At 30.6% G+C, this 22,382-nt stretch overlaps 2 protein-coding genes across 2 annotated transcripts; both read left to right on the forward strand.

Moving 5' to 3' along the window:
- Positions 1–615: 615 nt before the first annotated feature.
- Positions 616–6,842, forward strand: LOC129288599 (transcription factor LHW-like). The gene is made up of 11 exons (XM_054925247.1): positions 616–877; positions 1,332–1,755; positions 2,514–2,711; positions 3,177–3,270; positions 3,379–3,420; positions 3,638–3,697; positions 3,996–5,189; positions 5,281–5,382; positions 5,508–5,642; positions 6,017–6,142; positions 6,241–6,842. Exons 2-11 carry the CDS (start codon positions 1,658–1,660, stop codon positions 6,319–6,321), a joined length of 2,130 nt encoding a protein of 709 aa, XP_054781222.1. The 5' UTR covers positions 616–877; positions 1,332–1,657; the 3' UTR covers positions 6,322–6,842.
- Positions 6,843–18,934: 12,092 nt separating this feature from the next.
- On the forward strand, positions 18,935–20,524 carry LOC129289629 (zinc finger protein 10-like). Its single transcript, XM_054926430.1, has 2 exons — positions 18,935–19,988; positions 20,188–20,524. The coding sequence occupies exons 1-2, from the start codon at positions 19,140–19,142 to the stop codon at positions 20,350–20,352; spliced, it is 1,014 nt and encodes a 337-aa protein (XP_054782405.1). The 5' UTR covers positions 18,935–19,139; the 3' UTR covers positions 20,353–20,524.
- Positions 20,525–22,382: the final 1,858 nt, after the last annotated feature.

A 22,382-nucleotide genomic window follows, 5' to 3' on the forward strand; every position in this document is an offset into this window, starting at 1 on the left:
CATTTTTTATTTAAATTTATTAAATATATGAGAGAATATATTATAAATTTAAAATTTTTTATCTTAATAAAAGTAAAATTAAAAATTTATTTTATTTTTAAACATAATTAATTATAAAATTTATTTTACAATCTCTTTTAAAAAATATAAAATATATTTTAAAAATATAAAATATTTTTAATTTTTTAAGTTGTAATTATTATTTTTTTAAAAAATATTTTTATTGATGAATAATTTTATATTTATTATAAAATATTTAATAAAAATAAATATAAAAAGGTAGAATTAATTTAAAAATAAATAATTATTTTATTAAAAATAAATTTTAATTAAAAATATATTATATTTTTAGATGGGGGAGAGATGCCAACGATGATTCTCCTTGGTCATCAGAGAAAATGGAAATTCGAGAGCATCACGAGGGGAAGATTGACCAATGGCAAACACTCCTTTTTCCACGCGCTCGAGTACTGCAAGTTCATGATCAAACTTCTTTCACTGTTTGTGGGACCCGAACTCCACTTTCTCTCCAACACGTTTACAAAATCTGTTTAATAAAGTTTTGGAATCCGGGAAGATGAACAATCCAACGGAGGGTGCGCACTGGGCACTGAGCAGTGATCATTGGCGGGCCGGTGGCCACTACATTATATAATAATAAATGGTGCCCTGTTTTCGTTGAAGTTGAAGATTCTTGGGGAGTTGGGTTTTAGACTCTTCTGTGGAAGAGATAAAATGCTTTTCACTTTTTTCTTCAGTTTCTTTGAATTTTGATAATCCCTTATCTGAGGTGGAGGATTCACCTAGATACTGCTCTAATGGAGTCCAATTATTTTTCGATTGGAGAAATTTCTTGATTCCATCTTCAGTGGCATCGGTAAGCGGTTTCGTCATTCATTGTCTTGTTCGGTCGATGAGAAAATGAAGCAGAAACAAATTTTGATTTCTTGGTTGTTAACAGCTGAATCAGCTCGTCTTTTTGTGTGTCTGTCCGTGTGTATATGTATAAGCGTGCCCATTTTGATTCTTCTTCAGGCGCTTACCTCTTTTTTCCGTAATTATTTTACCATTGGAAGGCTTAATTATGATTGACCTATCGAATTCTTTTTCCTCCTTGGGTTGTAAGTTATCTTTTTCACTATCTGTGAAATGCTGCAATTAATGTAATGAGAACAATTTTTTGAGCACTAAAGTCACCTAAAAAAAAAAATCTGAGTGAAATAATTGATGTTGAGGTTATTTCCTACACTGAAAAAGTATTCTTATATTTAACTAAATCATAACTATAACGAAGTGATATGTTTGACCCTCTACTGCTTTGATTCTCGCAGGGGCCGTTGTGAGTGACCAAGAGATTTCTGAGAGTTTTGCTTTGAATTTTGTGGATTGGTTGGGAAAGTGAAATACCCGGTGATTCGTGACAGTTAAGGCTTACTTACAAGACGGCTGTTTACGTTTATTTTCTCATAATTCTTCGTTGGGGCCAAGCTATGGTGGTACTTTTGCTCCTGTGTACAACGGAGCCACCAATTAAAAGGAGAGCTGGTTTATGGATTAAACAAGCAGGACGAGGTTCATACCGGGGTAGCTAGGGGGTGATGCAGAAGCTGTTATTAGTTCTGATTCTAGTTCACTAAGCAAATTTCCCGAAAATTGAATGGAAACCACTTCTACAAAGCATTTGTTGAAACGCCTTTGTGATTATACTCATTGGAACTATGCTGTGTTTTGGAAGCTTAATCACTATCCTCCAATGTGAGTTCCTCGACTTCAGAGCTGCTTCCTCTTGCTTTTACTCTGTTTTTTTTTGGTTGATTAACGAGGCTTGTTGCCTCTGTTATACAATAGTTGATGTAATTTTCCATCATAATAATAAGTATCTAGTTTAGTTGTAATTTTCTGAGGTTTAGCTGGGTATTAAGGATTATATTATCAATAATAGCGTAGGAGGATATAAGATAACTCTAACTGATCTGTCTTGATTGCAAATTGCTTTGTGCTGCTTTGCTTTAATTGTGTGGATTTTTAGCTGCGAATCAGTGACCTTAGATGACTATAGATTCACATTATACTTCTTCATGGCGGGAAGCTATTGTGTGGATTTTTAGCTATTTTATGTTCTGCATATGTTTTATTATCTTATTGTATCAAAGAAACACCTCCTGATAGAGAATGCAATTGAGAGTGCAGTTTATGCATTTATGGCCCCATGTCCTATATCAAATTGCAGATCCATTTGCAGGACACATTTTAGCATCTCATGTTCAAGATATCCTTTTGGCCACGTCCTGGACTAACCATATCAGAAGTCATTTGAGCATATTATATATACACATGAGATTATTTTTTATTTAAGTTGATGAGATTAATGTCTAGCATCATAATTTGTATATTTTGTAATTATCAATCTGATTGAGAAAGCAGTCGTGCTTGTAGTTTTTCTATGTTAAATGATAGATACAGTTAAAACTTAGATGTAGTGAGTATGACACAAGTTTACTTAATTGATTTAGGATGTTGACTTGGGAAGATGGATACTATGGTTGCCAAAAAGCAAACGAGGCTGTGGAAAGCATCTGCAGTGAAGTTAATTTTGAAGCCTCAGATTCTGTCTTCTCTACAAGTAATGAAATTACTGGTGATTCTGGAGCTTATTTAGTTCAACCACTCATGACTCAAATGTCTAATCTGAAGTACATTTTGGGAGAGGGGTAAAACCTTATTTCTTTATGTACAAATGCTTGTGGTTATGAGTTTTTTTTTTCTTTATTTGGCAATTTACTCATGGAAATGGACATGCGCGCTCAGAGACTGACCTCGGAAAATATGAAGATCATCTATCTTATTTGGTTGAAAATTGAGAAATACTGAATGAATATTTCTAGGATGAGAAACTGTGAGCATAACATTGAAGGCTGGATCCTCAGGGCATTCTCTTTCTTTTTTTCATTGAACCACCAAATCTGAAATTGTTGTTGGGCAGATTTTGATTGATACATACAGGCGGTTCTGAGTATTGCTTCTTTGTGTAATATAAAATGAAGTAGCTCCCATCTAGACACATAAATGGTATCAATGAATTATATTGGTTATTGTGCTAATATGTATTATAGAGGAATTTTATTCATGTACAAAGCACTTTCAAACTTGACTTTAGGTCATATTTATTTTGTCAGGATTGTTGGAGAAATAGCTCTTAAAGGGGTTCATTGTTGGGTTTTCTGTGAGGATGTCTTCACAAGTAATTTCAACATTAACATGATCTCTGAGGTGAGATTCTAATCACAAGATTTTACGAACCACTATTACTTCTGCGTTTTATTCTTCTATATATTTTGTTGTTTGATATGGATACCTAATGTATTTTCATCCCTGCAGTGTCCCTACGAATGGCTTCTTCAATTTGCATCTGGCATAAAGGTAAAAATCTCTCAATATATGACTTATTGATGCCATGATTAAAGTGATGTTTTTGCTTCTGGTGATGAGTTACAAAGCATTGGGCATTTGTACTACTGATTGCCCTGGTCAACTCAACCTAACTACAATACGCATGCCTTGCTAAATCTTGTTGGCTTACTGTTTAAAGGGCCACTTTCAAACAGGTTTGGAGTTCTAATCCTTTTCGTTTTTGCAGACTATTGTGCTTGTACCAGTTCTTCCACATGGAGTTTTGCAATTTGGTTCATTTGAAGCGGTGTGTATTTGTTTTATATTTTGGTCTTCCAACTAGACAAACTTTGGATTTAACTATCACTGTGTGAGATCGTGATAAATGAAAAACCTAAGAATTCTTCGGTGCAAATTTGAGGTTGATGTTACAATCCATTTGATATCCCTCTATGAGTATGCTTGTCTGCCAAGAGCTGGGATGGTGGGATGCTTATGTTATTTTCACATGCATGAGTGTGTTAGTTGGTGCAAGCATGTTGTCTATATGGCAAATGTTGTGTTATTCTTTTTCAGCTTACTTTGATCTGTCATTTCCTTTTTAGGTTGCTGAAGACCCAATATTTGTTGGCAATGTCAAGGAGAAATTCAATCCTGTGTGTTATGAGGTGTCAAATACTACATTTTTTAGCTCAGATATTGATATTAAAGCACCGTTATTCTCATCCCTAAAAGATTGCCTTATGAGTGACTTGGATGAAGTATCTCCTATTTCAAACAATAAACTGAAAGATGAACCTTTTGGTAGCACATCACTCAGTATAGATGGTTCAACGATATTATATCCAACAGTGCCATTATTTCTTCACGAGGAGTGCTGCATGTTTGGGGAAGATCAATTTGATACTGTCAAAAACGAAGACAAAAATGATATCAGTTCCCTGGACATAGGAGTTTTGAAAGATCCAAGACCCATAGGTCAGGTGGACATGAATTTGAGCCAAACGGGAGAAAAATTACTGGCTTTTTCTCAGTGGGTCAACAATGCGGGATTATTTGATGAGATTTCAAATGGAACATGCTCTTACTCTGATAAAGATATGACGCAATATTTTGGAGGCACCAATACCGATCATAAAAATTGTCATGATGTGCGTGGTTTATCTGATGCTTCCTTGCATTGTGACTTATATAAAGCACTTGGACCCACTGCTATTGGACAGACAGCTGAATCTCTGTGGAAATATTTCTCTGTTGAGGATACATGCAGTAGCTCAACTCTGATGTTCGATGGGAAAGGGCAAGATTCTGTTAAAGATTTACAGTTTCTCAATGAAGGTGACTCTCTGTATCTTTTGGATGCTGTTGTGGGCAATTTAGAGAATGCCTTGGATGATTCTTCATTGAGTGTAGCCAATGATGTTAAGCCTCCTATAACCTTGCCAAGAGAATGTACCACTTCCATTCCTCCACAAAGTCATCCAGAAGAAAGCACTTTGATAGTGAATCATTCAGATCATGAGAATTGTATTGCGCCTGACTTTATGGCTAAGTGCACGGATGATTTTAGTAACCTTGTTACATCAAGATCTTTTGATGGCAATTCAAGCGTTTTGATTGATGAGACAGTGCAGGATAAGGGTTATGGTCTTGTGCAGCCTAAAAGTGGACCGAAGCTTTCCAGCACTGGCAAGAAGAGAGCCAGAGTTGGGAACACCAAAAGGCCAAGACCTAGGGATAGACAGTTGATCATGGACAGGATGAAGGAATTGAGGGACCTTGTCCCAGATGGTGCCAGGGTAAGTTGATATATTCCAGTACCAAAGCTAAAAAGTTTGGAGTTCCTTTTGCACTTTATAACATGTTTTTCTTTGGTGTTATGATTCACAGTGTAGCATTGACAACCTCTTGGAACGGACAATAAAGCACATGCTGTACTTGCAAAATATGACAGACCAGGCTGAAAAACTCGAACGATGCTTGCTTCAGGAGGTTAGTATAAACAACATTTATTATGATGATAACCCTAATCTTTAATCCACAAAAGTGCTAGTGTTACATAGGACATTAATACTATATTGTCAAAAAAGATACTGAATGGTTACATCTTACTATAGGTTCCTGAGTCCAGTAAACGGAAAATCAATGGCAACCATGCAGGAAGGAGCTATGCATTTGACTTTGAAAGTGAACGCCAAGTATGCCCCATTATCATTGAAGAACTTGGATGCTCAGGGAACGTGCTTATAGAGGTCTGCATATTTTTTCGTTGACGAATGGTCCAAGCCATGTCAGATTTGATAGTTAACTGGTTATCACTTGTCAAGGAACTTTTCATCATTAGGCTTATAAATAGATTGATTGTAATGTCTAACACGTTATGTCTCAAAAATCCATTGGACTTTAGGTGTGAATAAATTGAGAACCCATTATATTTTTATGCTGGAACTTAAATTTAGACGAGAATGAAGGCCACCAGGATTAAACCCGTTCCTCTTGGTTATAGAGAATTGGATGCGAAGTCTTTGATAATTTCTATTGAAAAACTTCAACTATTTTAAAGAGGCCTCTGATAATAGTATTCAAGGATTCATTGACCGAACTGCTTGTCATGTTTTGTCTGCAGGTGATATGCAGTGAGTACGGCCTTTTCTTGGAACTTGCTAATGTGATCCGACGGATGGAGCTTACCATCTTGAAAGGTGTTTTAGAAAGCCGTTCTGAGAGCATGTGGGCTTGTTTCATTGTTGAGGTATAGAAGCATTGCCTGATTTGATTAGTACGGTTTTTTTCTTTGGCGGGTGAAACTTTCATTTGAATTCTGAGATATATTTTCTGTGGCATCCACAGGTTCCCAGAGGTTTTTACAGAATGGATATTATGTGCCCTCTATTGCATATTTTGCAGCTAAGGAAGAACAAGTCCAATTAGAATCTCGACACTTCCATCCATCAAATCAGGGACGATATACAGCCTGTGTCTTGTAGCAGGTTTTTCTAGATATGAAGACGACGATGGTTAATTTAGAGCCTCTACCTAATGATAATCTAGTTGCTGAAGATGGAGAGAAACCGAAGTGCAAGAAGGTGGTTCATTGGCTTAAAGTGCTTGTGTCTTTTGAAGCTGTGAGGAAATGGCAATTTTGCACATTTACAGTGTTGATGACATAGGGAAGGAAGGAGAATTCTTTGCTTAATCACTACTATTCTGTCTGGAGATTCTGATTTGAGATAGGTGTGCTTTTATGAAATGAAGAGGAACTTTGGATTTTGTGGTGGAGGAAAATGCTGTGGCCTTTTTTCCATCAAGCGTTAAATTTGCAAAACAGGTTTATTATTGATATCGCGGATCGACTTTCCTCGTGTTTTGAAAGTGTATTATTAACTCAAATAATGTTGCAGTTTGTTTATTATCGTTGGATATCAATAACAGTGACCGTAATCTTTATTGTATTTTCACAAAGCTGCATGACTTGAGCCATCAAACCATGTCAAAAATAAATGAGTTGATTATCGACTTAAAAGTGCCTAACGTACTTGTAATTCCATCTCATGTGACTTGCGCCATCAAGTTACCTCAAAAAAGTTGATTTATTAGGTCAAAGTGGCCTTAAAACTTGTAATATGATCTTAATTATTATTCTAAAAGGAACATATCCCGTTCACATGATCTTTACCCTTTCTTGCCATGCCTGTTTCAAGGAGTTAAATAAAGCTATATCCTGGACATATAATTATTTTTCAATTGAAGTTGAGAATGCAAGCCAACCTGTTTCATACAAGCTATATACAGACATAGTGAACCAAAAAGGGATGAGGTGGGCTAGCTTGCTTCAAAAAGCGTGGAGTGCTAGGGCCAGCTCAATAAATTTGTATTCGTTTAAAAATATGAGTTATTATTTATTTGGCTGCGCAAAATTAAAAATAGATACTTTTTTCATTTAAAAATGTAAGATATTTTTTAAATAATAAAATATTAAAAAATATAAGATATTTTATTTTTAGTCTTTTGAAGTGTAATTATTATCTTTATTCCAAAAATATCCCTATTGATAAATGATTTTATATTTATTATAAAGTATTTAATTGAGAAAAATATACACAGATAAAATTAGTTTGAAAGTAAGTAACTACTTTATTGGGATGTGAGATTCAATTAAAAATATTTTATAATTTTAAATGGAGAGAGTGGCTACTATATAAAGCTGCTATTATATTATCAAAATCCCATCTTAAAGCATATTTTGGCAAAACCAACGCTTACAGTCATTCCTTCCCACCTGTAGTTAAATTTGGGCGCAGCATCCCTATTTTTCCTTTTTTTTTTCCTGCCTAGTGTTGAGTTTTTGAGTTTTGCTGCAGTTCATCATCGCTAGCCACCTCATTATTTCTTTAGCACCTCATCTAAAAAAGAAATAGCAAAATAATATAATTTTAATGATAATTTGAAAAATAAAAATAAAAAAGTGGGCTAGCTTGTGTTGACTTGCTTTTAAAAACGAGCCAATAATCAGCCCAACAAATCCAATTTGTATTTCTAACTATACATAAATTAAGAAGCGATAATAAAAACCTTAGTCTCTTAAATTTGTTTCAATTATTTACTTAATCCTTTAAGTTTAATTTTTATTAATTAGATTCTTTAAGTTTACCTCGGTTATCAATCCAGACCTTATTATTAAAAGAGGAGGTAGCATTGTTAAAATCTGCTAACATAGATAATAGAATATTGATGGCAACCATGTAGATTAATATAAAAAAGTATAATTATTTAAGTAAACAAAAATAAGTTCTGAAATTTTAAAAAATAAAACAAGAAAACCCAATATAAAAGGATTATACTAATTAGAATTAAATTGATTTAAGAGCCAATTTACTCTCATTTAGCTACATATACATATTAAGTTATTAACATACTTTACATATGAGATTAATTTAAGAGTCAATTTGTGTTTTAAAATTAAGGGTCTAATATGATAATTAAAAAAAAAGGTAAAGAACTGAATTAATAAAAATTAAACTTGAAGAACTAAATCAATAATTGAAGCAAATTTAAGGAATTAAAAATTTCATTAGCCCAATTAAGGATATTATTTAAAATTACTCTTAATTGCAAGTTTAAAAAATGAAAAGGTTTACAGTGAAAAATTTATGAGTATTTTTAAAAAATTGTATCAAGGATCATGGGAAGAGTTCTTTCAAGTAAGATGGAAGGGAATATAAAACAAGAGAGAATTGTTGAAGCCTAACTGATCAGTGAAGGCAATGATGCCTCTTAACTCTTGTTGGTCCGATCCTATTGCGTTGAAGCGTGTTTAATTAAGTGCTTTATTTATAATCTTCCTTGAAAGATAAACTAATTATTCATTAATTAGTTAAGTGGCTTGATGGAATTCTAGAATAACCGATTGTTCAGAATGACTTCCCACAAAAACACCAAACGGAACTTGGTTGGAGTAATTTACGGTATCAAGCCCATTGACCAAGTTAAAAATTAGACCGTTTTGAGACTCTCCGAGAATTTTATGTTTACATATTATCATGATGGATATAACAAATACAAGAGTTAATCCTTTATTATGATCAATTTAAAGTGTACATCTCATTTAATATATACTGTTGTGGAATGTTTTATTGCTACTCGATTAACTAGCAATTCTTTTTTCGTAAACAAACATATATATATATATATATATATATAGAACACACAACATTCAACAATAGCATATATGATTTTCGGTGGGAGATAAAAAAAAATGAAAAATGAATTGAAGGACATATTCACTTGCAATAAGCATGGAAAAATTTAAAGTAAATAAACAAATTACTCTCAAATTTTAGATCTAATAGCATCATAGATTTTAAATTTGCTTATTGTATAAATTATTCTTTTAACTTTTGAATAAGGTGAATATAAACACTGTCATTAATAAAAGTTAATTTTGATTATTAACTATTAAAAAATGATGGAAAAGGACTTTAAAAATAATTAAAAAATGACCAAAAATTTTTGATCTTTTTTGTGGTAATTTTTCTTGTCCTTTACTGTAACTTTTAAGGTACTTTTTTTATTATTTTCTAGTCAACTAATAATTAAATTTAACTCTTATTAATAGTAGGAATCAAATTGAACCATTTTTAAAAAATTAAAAGAATAATTTACATAATAAATAAGTTAAATGGGTAACTTGCCTATTTAGAAAAAAATTATTAGGTTTCAAATATTTCATTCATGAAGTGTATAATTCTTGAACAATTATATATATGGCAGAATTCATCTCAATGGTCATTAAGATTCATCTATTTTTGAAAGACTAGTTATCTAAATCGTTAATTAAAAGCTATCTATTATATCCAAAGGGAAAAACACAATTATCATTCACTGTAATTTTTATCGGGTTTTGTTTTTAATCTCTATAATTTTTTAGTGTCTTTAATCTTTATAATTTTAACAAGATTGAGTGACATTTATTATTTAGGTCCTATAGTTTTAGTATTTTCAATTCTTATATAAGGACTGAAATTATTGAAAAAGAATTACAAAAACTAAAAGCAAAACTTGATAAAACTATGATCACGTTTGGTTATTATAAAAAAATAGATTAAAAAAATTAACACAAAAATGAATTAAATTATCCTTTCTCTTCATGCTAAACATAATAAACTCATTAACGTACACTATAAATATGAAAATATCACACCTTTAAAAAATTTTATGAATTATAATTTTCAACTCCATGAATTAAATTACCCCATTCCTTTATAAATGTAGTTTACTATTCATTTTTGTCATTTTATTTTTATTTTTATTTTTATTTTTTTAATCTGTTCAATTTTATTTTTTTCTAATAACCAAACGCGTCCTGTAGGAAACAATGATTGTGTTTTCCTTATCCAAGATATATACAATTATATCTTGAATAATATATCTTGTCAACATCATAGGCAAATAAATCATCGCTATCTATCAAGGAGGATTACCAGCTATACCTATGTCAATGGATCAATTTCTTAATTAATATAATGAATCTATATTTAATGGCATGAATTCTCTGGGTCTAGCTACTAGCTACTAGCTAGCAAGTCCCTAAACTAACATAAAGTACAAAAATATGTTATAAACATATTTAATTAGATTCGGACAGATCTTATCTTTAAGCCAGGGATTAATTAAATTCTTATTCGTCTAAATAAAAGATTAATTAAAACTAATTAGCATACAAAGTCTCTGAAGTTGAAGGGAATAGATTTTATTACGAAAGAATTGCATTGCGTATGAACTAAGTTTGGCAAATAGGACGTGAGAAAGAAAAGGGAAGAATTATGTTGGATCATTTCCTTGTGAATTCCGTGCTTGGTAGAAATTGATGAGTTACTGCAAAATTTAATTCAATCCATCTATATCACACTAACATGCTTCCAAACAACAAAACGGTCCTCTCTCTAATGTCTATATTAGTATAAAAATGTATATTCCATGTATTTTATTATATGTTCATTATTGTCAATATTCTTCTTCTCCATCGTTTTTTAAAATATAAACAAATTGATAGTGCCATGCGATGCGATCTAAACAAATTCTCAGTCGTGAATGATTGGTCAAATGGTTTGAAACCCAGTCATATTGTTACATAAGAAAGTAGCTAGGAAACTTGTGTCTGCTCATTGCTAACCATTATTTCTTGATTACATATACAAATATTTTTTATGAACAAAAGATTTACTTATACTATAGTTCAATACAATTTTTTTAATTAAAATTTCCTTAAAAACTAAAAAAATTGGATAGAAGGCATTTTAGTAAACTCTTAAGAGAAATTCTTTCAATGCACCATGCCATTCATGTTTAATTGATTCAATAAAATTATACCAGTTCAATCAAATAAAATTTTATGTATCGTTATTTTTAATGATTTTATTTTTTAAATAGAGTGTATATTTAATTTCTTATATTCTCTCTCTCTCTCTATTATAATGACAGAATCAATTTATATTTATAGTCATCTGACATAGTATGTTTTTATTGAATTTTATTGAATAGAGCATAAATGATGTGATGTATATTTAAAATATAACAAGTTGTCATGTGCAAGTGCAAGCATTTGTTTTTAATCTTATATTTTTTTTAATCATATCATGCATCATCCGAAAGAAATAATAAAAAATAAATCTGCCACCATTAAAAAAAAATTTCCTCACATAATTTTTTTTTTGCCAGAAAAACATGTAAAACAAGGGAGAGAAGAAATTCAAAATGACTAAGCCAAAATTACTGTCTTCTTGCAATGCAATATCAAACATAAATTTATATAACAAGTTACACGGTTCACAATCATTTACTTATAATTCATGAATTTATATACTATTTCCTTAAAGTTTTATTTAGCAGAGGATGGGATACTCACCTAATGATTACCTAGTATAATTAAAATAACTATAATAATAAGATGTCTTCAGAATTCAGATAGAATATCGCAGAGAAGATTGCTACGATTAAATTCATACTAATAAATTATGTCATCATCTTAATGCATGAGATCATTTAATTTTCTGTTAACTTACTGATTACATTTACAGCACTATCAGAGGCGCATGTCTTGCAAGTGAACAAATGGGTTGCATTAAATTAAAATAAATTACTAGTTGCTGCATGCTTTCTTTGTCTTACACTGTTTTCAATATTATTTTTTATTTGTCATTATTACTAAGCAGTAATTAAGATGATGACCTTGCCGACAGCATTTCCACGAAGATATCTTTTATTTTCTTGTATACGTTAAGACTATACAGTATATGAATCAATGAAAAGATTTCAACATATGAGAATCTTATCACACAAATGATGGTTGTTTTGATGATAAACTGTTACAACACCAAATTTTTTAAAAGAAATCTTTGAATAATTAAAACATATACACACACACACACACATATATATATATTCTATAAGTGAAATTACGTGCAGAAAAGGGGGCCAAATCTTACTATTTATTGGTCATCATCAAGTGTCATATCATACCCAAACACCCAATTATTCCTCTCTCAATCTCTCGGTAATATTATTCTTTATTTTAATCTTTCTTACTCTGTGAGAGAGAGAGTCTGTGAGGGAGAGAGAGAGAGAGAGAGAGAGAGAGATTTTGTGTGGAACAAGAAAGAAGAGTCTTAAATTAAAAGGAACTTAATGAAAAGAAAATACAAGTAGAGAGAATGAAGACATTTGAAGCAACATCTCGGACTTCTAAGAAGAGGACAATCGAATTAAGTGAAATTATCAGAATAATATAATACAATACAATAAAAGAGCTCTGTCGTAGAGTATAATTATATTCTGCAGTAAGAAGCAGGTATATGTGTCTTTGATCATTTGTCTAATATTCTCCTTTAAAAAAAAAATTATAACAATAGATATACACCTCAATCATTAACTAAAGCAAGTAGCATTCACCCAAAAAAAAAAAAAACTAAAGCAAGTAGCAAATGATTCAATTATTCTGAACTTCCGAGAGTACATAGTACTAGTCATAATTTTTACGCAAAAAAATAATCACACATTAAACAAAGAAATTTAATGTGTTTGCAGATGACAAAAGCCCTGTGATTTGTAAATATTTAATTGTTGGACACTACTTGACACTTTCAAAACAGAGTAAGCAAGGTAATAGTAAAAATAAAAATAGTTAATTTAGATATTCAGTGCAAATATTCCATATTATTATTGTACTAGTAATTACTGTTATCGTTATTAATTATTATATATTTTTAATTCAATAGGTACTTCTTGTTGGTTTCTCTTCGTCGGGACCATGTGTCGGTCAACAGGACCTAGCATTTGGTAATGTTTACCACCTCACGAGGGATGTTCACCTACAAGAAGTGATTGAGAAGGATGTTTTCTTTCACTCCTTTAATTAATTTATACTTATCTAGTAATCAGTTAATTTTATTTTAATTATGACTTTTTTACGTATGGAATGGAGGAGGTTTAATACCATTTTGCCTCAACTACCATTGATTTGACATCCGTGACCTTGAATTATTGCGAAGTTTCGTTAGATTTTTTTGGTCAATGTTTTATACTTTCATATATTATTCTCCTCTGGTCATGTATATTAATTATTTTTTAAATATATAATTTAATCTACTTTATAAGTTATTAGTTGATAAAGTTATTTTATTTCAAATTAAAAATTTTAAATTACCCTTAAAAAGTAAAAGAGAGTGAAAAACAGAAAAAACAATATTATATTATTTGTTTGCTTTTTATTTTTTATTTGAGAGTTATATTTAAAATTTCACTTACTTTTTTCTTTGTACTTTTGCTATATTGGTATTAATGAGGTTGATAGAAATGACTTATAAATAATAGCAGAGGGAGTATATTCTTGTTGTTTAGTATTATTATTGTGTCATATATGTTATTAAACACATAATCTTTTTAAATTAAATAGATAAAGGTCTCATGGATTGCTAGTGTGAACAAATAATCTATAATTTTTCATTATACACAGTGCAGCTTTATATATTCATATACACAATATTACCCTTAAAATAATGAGGATATAATCGGTCAATTTGATGAAATTTTATAAGCAAAAAGCTAAGTTTGATATAGTACAAGAATATAAATGTTCAATTGAAAGGGGGAAATTAAGCGAGTTAAATAAATTAAAATTATGAACCACGCAATTTGATTATGACCGACCCAAGACTATGTGGCCCCATATATTCTTCATCTTCCAATTGTTCTTGTTGATGCAGATATCATTTCAATTCAAAGTCTCAGAAACTTCACTTCTTGCCTCTTGTTGGACGGCATATGGAATACAAAAACTTGAGTCCAATTAGAATTTTCAAGAGTTTCTTTCTCAAGTTGAAAAAATGGGGGCAAATTAAAAGAAAGGGGGAATGAATGACTATGAAAGATCAAAAGATTGAATTAAATTTAAATAAGGATAAAAATATTTGAAAATTTTAAATAAGAATCCAAGGTCCTTTACTGAATTGGTATATGGTATAAAATTTTGTCACTCGCATTTCATGATTTGTAACCCGCAAAACAAAAATTTGCAAGGAAATTAAATACACTAATTTATAAAGAAAAAACTTATCATTACTTAGAAATTGTTTTGATTCATAAACGTAGCGAATCTTATTTGCAAAATCTTGTCGAAGTTGAAAATAAGGGTACATGAATACCAAATCACTGGAAGTAGCCTGGTGGTGATATGTTTGACAAGGTTTTCCTTTTTAGCAAATTAAATTTCATTTGCAAATTTCTTATTTTTATGGTTTTATATCAAGAAATTAAATCAATTTATATCAAGAAATTAAATCAATGAGATCGTAGAAAAATTTTAGACCAATTTACAAAAGGACATTTGTGGTCCTTATTTTAAATTTTCAAATCTTTTGGTGTTTATTTAAATTTAATTTAATTTTTTGATCCTTTATTGTCATTCTCCCAGAAAATGAAAAGCCGTTAATTAGTATGCATCATCTCGATGAAAAGTTGAAAAAAAAATGGTTAGAAGGTAACTTTATTGCTAGGTAAAGAAGCTTTTCGTATTAAGTTAAAATGCATAAATTTTTTCTAAACTTTGAGGTGGTTGTATATATCTCCCACCTATAATTAATTTTTTTATAAGGGTTAAAATGCCATTTAACTAAAAAATATTATTAAATAAAAATATTACTATTTATAATCAATTTTTATATTTTCTGAATAGTTGAAGCATTAATAGCCAAAATAATATTGTTATCATTATATAAAATTTTAAATATTTACATTTGCATTAGTTTTATTCATGCTTTTTTGTTATCAATGATGCATACTTTAATTGTTTTAAAGGATAAATTTTTATATATATTTTTAGATTATATTAATGTAATGCACATGATTAAAATATTTAAAATTTTAAATATTACTAGGCTAGATTAATTTATCTTTTTTTTTACCAGCAATAGATGCGATTAATTTATCCTTTAATATAAGAAAACGTTGCACCATTAATAATAAAAAAATGAATAAAACTAATACAAAAGTAAATATTTAAAATTTTATATGGTGATAATAACATTTTTGTTTGGCTATCAATATTTGAACTATTCAAAAAAATATAAAAAATTGATTAGTCATGGTTTTATTATATAATACTTTGTTTAATAATATTTTTTAATTAAATGACATTAGAGGGCTTTGAAAAATAAAATTAAAAATTAAGAAAAATTATATGCAACTGCTTCAGAGTTTAGAACTGTTTTATGCATTTTAACACTTGTATTATATATACATTTGACAGGGAAGGGAAATATTTGATCCTCATTTTTTTGGCTAACATTTTTTTTTGTGGCAATCAAGAAAAACGAGGGACACAAAATTCCAGTTCACTTCACTTCGTAAAATTTTAATCATTTGTTATTTTTTTAATTGAAGCATATAACATATAATTGATCTTTGAATAGAAGTTCCTCCATACAGTTATAATATCATTAAATGAAAAATATTATAGCAAAGTGTTGTAAAAATTATATAGATATTAATTATCTGTGGGCATTGTGTGGTCATCGTCTCAAAGACGAATACATTATGCTCATTAATGAACTGAAATATGAACAGTCCAAATTTAGTTATATATGGGCTAGATTTGTTTTTTATTTTTTATTTTCAAGTTAAATTTTATTTTTTTAAAAAAATAATAGTTAGAAAATTATTTAAAAAGTTTTATTTACATTCTAATAAAATCATTATAAAGTACTAAAATAAGATAAACTAGATTAGACAGTCCAATTTTAATATCCCAGTTCAAGATACAAGCAATATATATGCTTCCTCTATTTAAAAATGTAAAACATTTTTTGAGGAGTTGTATATTTAAAAATATAAAATATTTATAGTCTTTCGAGATATAATTATTGTCTTTTTTTTAAAAGTGCCCCTAATGATAATGACTTTATATTTATTGTAGGGTATTTAATAGAGGTAAATATGAAAAGATAGGGTTAGTTGAAAAGTAAATAACTACTTTATTAAGTGATAAAATTTGATTAAAAATATTTTATATTTTAAACGGAGGGAGTATGTATGTACATATATAATATAAAACGAAAATATAAATGCTTTATTTTTAAAAAAATATATTGAATTGGTTTTTTTGTCAGAATTATATTGAATTAGTTGAAATTGTCTTTTATATAAATATACTTTTTATATCTTTTCTTGATCACCAGAATATTACTTATCTAATTAGTTTTTAAATTTAAATATTTTTATTTATTCTAGATATATAAAATATAAAAAATAGAAAATCTAAAGTGACAAAATTTATCTATCTTACTTGTACTTTTTTCAAAAGTCAGGGGTACATTTTCACACCCTAACTCTTACTTTTTTTAAAAAAGGAAAAATATAATATCCAGCCTTGTTAGTCTTGTTTTTTTAATTAATTTATTTTTTCTTTACAATATGTGCCACTGTACTCTCATGTATTATTATTATTATTTGCTATCAAACAATTATTTTGACAGACTATATATATGGCTAATTAATCCAAAATGATTGAGAGAGATGCATGCATCGAATATTTCTCCCTAACAATACAACAAATAGAAAAAATTAAGTAGCTTCCAAAATGAAACTTATTGATAGCTTTGAGTAATCATATATAATATAAATATTTTTATAGTTTCATATGAATTTTTCAGGAGATAACTAGTAATATTATCTCCCATGCATAAACAGGCGCAAATTGTAGTTGTCCGAATCTGAGTTGGATTACATGATGAATTCATTGAAGTGGTGAATCAGGTTATAAGTTAGTTCAATTCCTTGATTATCTAATTTACGGGAAAAACCAATTCCCATAAGTAATTTACAAAAATTATGAACTAATTAATATTAATATTAATATTTTTAATAAAGCATGTACTTCTACTTACACACGCACCTCTTTCTGGCTTTACAAACAGAAGTTTTCTGGCCTGAACATTATAAACAAAAGTTTTTTGGGGGTTAAGATACAATTTTTACTTTTTGTACGAGTGTGAAAACTATAAACTCGCCGAGAAAGCGTGTTTAGCTTATTGTGATGGATAATAGATCAGCCGCAGTATAAACGTTAGATTACACACGCACGCACGCAAATGATTTTATAAACTCATTTTTATAGTTCTCGCTTTAATAATTTTTTATGTAACAAGCCAGAAAATGTGGTTGTGATGAGGACTAATTAAATTAAGAAGATCGTAGAAGATCGAATAAGGTCATTTTTCCCCGTTGAATACATACATTTATCCACTACGGCTGAATGAAATATTAATGTGTGTGTTTATTTATATCTATTAAACATTGGTACTACCAAGACCTAAAAAATGTCAAGACGAGGTTAATTAAAAACAAGGTCTGATCATGTATATTTTAAAACCCCGCTCATGACAAAATAAAGGATATTGAAATTATCATATGAAGAAAAATTAAAGCATTTCACAAATACAAATGCACTTATTAATGGATGCTTAGCCCATAATTGTATATATCCTCAAGTTCCATACTCCATTGGTACCACATTATATGACATATAAAAACTTTGCTTGATCAAAAATATAAAATATTAGATCGTTTTTATACCTCTAATTCATCTATTATTCTTCTTGAAAAATTATGCGTAGAATTTTAATTATTATTATTTAAAGAAATTGAAAGGATATAAATTTAAGGGCATAATTGAAAGGATATAAATTTTTTAAAGAAATTAAGGTTTCACCCCACTTTTTGTAAAATCGCAAAATAATTATCAATGTATTGTGTTGTGATTCCGAAGAAGTAATAATTAATCATATTTTTTTAATAGAAATAATTAACTACGTCTCTATGTGTAGGTGTGTTTGGGAATTCTTGTAATAATAATTTACCAATAAGTTCCAATATCCCACTTAGATTCATGAAGAACATTTAAAATATGCGAAATTGAATCCCAGAATTTTTTTTTTAAAAAAAATGCTTATCTGTCCGGGGAAAATTTAAAAATATTGGTTGTTGTAATATAATTTGAAAGACTGGTCGATCCATCTGTTTCTGGACAATTAAAACCAAAACGACCCCTCTGTGCTGGATCTCTCTCTGGAGAAATCAGTCGGATTTGTTCACTGGTAAGTCTGTACGATGTGGCCATGTCACATTTTAAGTCTCATCCGTCACTAATTTTCTAAACCATTTTTATCAGACACCACTTTACTAAAATTGCACTTGCTTAGATACTTGTCATGATATGTGAAATATATATATATATATATATAAGTTCCATCGAGCTATAAAAATGAATATTCCGTTCCCATGCCGGAAAAGATTCAAGTTTTAACCTCAATCAAAGTTAAATGAACCAAGGAGAAAAATATTCTTAATTTTTTTGTCTTTTCTTGAGTTACTTTTGCTTCTCTCTCACGAAGGAAAATTTGCAGGGAAAATGGAGAAAGCAGCCACTATATGTTAGAGTATTAATTGAAACTGTGTGTTCTCAAGCCAACCAGAAAGCCCCAAAATAGTCAGCTATACTCTGATGCGACAGACAAGTTAGAGTACCCACCACTTCACCTTCCCCATACAAAAAATTCCTCCTAAGCCATCTATATATCTATATCTTAGACTATGCATTCGTATATAGCTTTAAATTCCTGACTTTGATGTAGGAAAATTCCATCATCAATATTATTCTACTTCCTTTGATTATTATCCTTCTCGTCTCTGGAGGAATAATGGAGCAAGGTCAATTCTGGATGTGGACCAAGAGGAAGTACTCTGTGAGCTCTTCTAATCTCATCGTCACTTCTTCACCAACCACGAAACCCTCTTATTCTTCTTATGATGATTCTTCATGGGAAGAGCAAGCTTTCGCAGAAGATGCTTCTGGCCCTCTTGGTGGATGCATATGGCCACCCAGATCATACACTTGCAGCTTCTGCAGAAGAGAGTTCAGATCAGCACAAGCTCTAGGAGGCCACATGAATGTTCATAGAAGGGATAGAGCGAGACTCAAGCAACCTTCAAGCCCCCAAAACAGTGAACTTCAAATTCCAAATCCTTCTTCCTTTATGGGTTTCCTGTACCCGTGTCATAATAGTTCTGCTACTAACCCTAATTCTTATCAACCTAATTCTGTTCTTGTTGCTTCACCTTCTACTGATAAGGCTTTACCACCATCGTCAATCATTGAGGGAACCATGATGGTCCCGGCTTATAATTCTTCTTCTGTTATTCCCCAGCAAGCACATGAAGCTGCTGCTTCGAATTATTCTCCTCTCTATTCTTCTTCAAAATCGAACTGTTCAAACTTCGCTGAAGCTGAAGCTGAGAAGATCACAGAGGTATTGGATTGGAGGTGTGAGGATAATGGAAAGACTGATTTGGCTTTTAGTTTAAATTTGGTCGTGTGTAGAGGTATTGAGACAAAGGAAGAAGCTATTGGTTGCAAGAAGAGGAGAACTTCGGAATCTTCGTCGATTCTTCCTCTCTTCCCAAATTTAAATTCTTCAGTTGAATTTAGCCCTAGCTCCAAAGAAGAAGAGCTAGATCTGGAGCTAAGGCTGGGTCAAAGCAAGCACAAGGTATAGTAGCATATATATACACAATTAAAGTCTCTCCCTCCTGATAATATACTTTTTTTTTTTTTGCTGTTTCATCTCTTTTATGTGCATTCTTGTTGGTTGTTTGATTTGCTTCTTTTCATTCCTGAAAGTGAAGCTTTCATTTTCTTCAAGTGTGATTGGATCAGTCCTGATGAAGACCTTAGATATATGTCTGCAGGTTGTGATCATATCAATATTGCAGTTATATATAGACAAGCTTCTAAACTTCATAAATAGAGTGGCCCAATTAATGATCTCTCGGCTTGTTTCGACTAACAGATTATACTTGACATTGTACTTGATGGTTCCAATAATATCGATTCTTCCTAGAAATATCATGTAAGTGAGAGACTATGAATCCAATAACGTTCACTTTTGATTCACAGCATATTAATCCAGCTTGTCTCCTCCTGAAAGTATGAAATTTTTAAATGATATTGCCACATACATCTGATCAGTTTAGGGTTTCTAATATAATTTTCTTTTGTGTTTTTATCATTATCAAAACAAGGCTTTCTAAATTAACTCAAGAGGACATATATATATATATATATATATAATAAAAACATGCAGGCAACTAGATGCTGTATTCGAAGTCTCAACTTCAAGTGTTTTTAAGTTTGAGAATGAAGTGAGATATCAATTTAATTTGTTCTTCCGAATATTTTGTTGGCTATCATTTTAATGATTGATTGTCCTTTTAGACATAGTAAAAGTAAGATTATTCATTAAACGCATTTCGTCTTCAAAGAAATTATTCGTCTGATATTGATGAGGTTGTTTTGAGGATCAGTAAATAAATTATTTTACTCATGAGAGAGAGAGAGAGAGAGAGAGAGAGAGAGAGTCCATGTGAGTAATATTGTTGGTTTAATATTGAGATTAGAGCATGTGTGAGGTTTAATTAAGGGGTGAATTAAACTGACTAATTAAAATGCATGGAATATGGTGAGCACTTTTTCCTATTCAGAACCTCACTGACATTCTCATCAAACATTACTACTAAACTATCCCATAAAACCCTCAGATTTAGCTTCTCAAAGTCACATAAAGTCAGATACATCCCAACATTGATTCCCTTTTCCTTTGTATTATTATCATCAGATCTGTTGCAGTTAGCTTTTATATCTTTACCTCCCACATAAATCCATAAGCTTCCCTTCTCTCTCACACCTTTTTCCTCTCCCTTCTAAATCGCTCCAAAAGTTGCCACCTACTCCGGAATCAACCCCAATTAAAAATTCATTATCATAATTTCATATTTTTATAATCACCAAAGAGAATATTATCCCATCATGACTCAGGCGTTATCTCCGCAGCTTTTGTTTTTTCTTCTGTATATATTTGAATGCATTAGGTATACACTACACAAAGTACAAACTAATTGCTTAGTAACAAAACACTAAATTAATCTAAAAGGATAATTCTCTCTTGGCAAAAGAGATACCACTTTTTAGTAACTTCAGTTTGTTTCTTTAGAGACAATTAAATATTCTAAAAGGAAAAGTTTACGTACGTTGGTTAATGTGAACAACTATACATATACCTTCAAGTTAAAATCATTAATTACAAAGAATAATATTGAAGCGTGAGCTCTGATTCCCCTCCTATAAAACCCTAGCCTTAGGTAGTCAATTGCTGCTGCTTAAATTGCTGCAGGACAGGAGGCGATCATTCTGGTTACTTCCTTCCGATAAATTCCTTGGATGGCAATATGGTTGGACACCCTTTGACTTTAAATAGGATTTGTGCTCACTGAAGCAGAGCTTTCACATCCAAGAATTTAAGTCTTGGCTCTTAACATACAACTAAATTCCCTTACATGGGCCAAAGAATGAAGGTGGCTTTAATGATTTGAGGGGGTCTCATTTCTATTTTGTAATTTCTAATAATGTTTTTCGCAACAAGTGAAAGTGAAAGGAAGAAGGAAAAAGAAAGGTATATAAAAAGGAAAGGAGATGCTAAATCTGTGTAAGAGGCATATAAAGGTGATTGGCTGAGCTTTGTCATGTTTTAGGGTTGTGAGTTGGGTTGGTCAGTTATATACAGAGAGGTATCAGTGAAGTATTGCAGATGCACATGGGTTGAAAGTGTCGTTTCTGGATTCATTTTAGAGGTTGTAGAATAGAATAGGACCATTTACTATATTCTCATTGATTATATAGACTGTAGAGTGAGGAGGGGATAAAGGGATATTATTTCTGATCATCATCGTGAACTTGCGTGAGAATTCTTAGCGTGATAATAATTCGAAGTATTGTAATTATATGTAGAGAATCAGAGATTGCTGAAGAGAAATTCCAGAGTATTGGGGTTGGTTGTCTACTGGGTTTTATATATTAGTTATGATTATAATATGATTTATAATTGTAA

The sequence above is a fragment of the Prosopis cineraria genome, unplaced genomic scaffold (genome assembly GCF_029017545.1).
Source record: "Prosopis cineraria cultivar Desert tree isolate PC_DT_omini unplaced genomic scaffold, ASM2901754v1 PC12, whole genome shotgun sequence".
Classification (NCBI taxonomy): Eukaryota; Viridiplantae; Streptophyta; class Magnoliopsida; order Fabales; family Fabaceae; genus Prosopis; species Prosopis cineraria.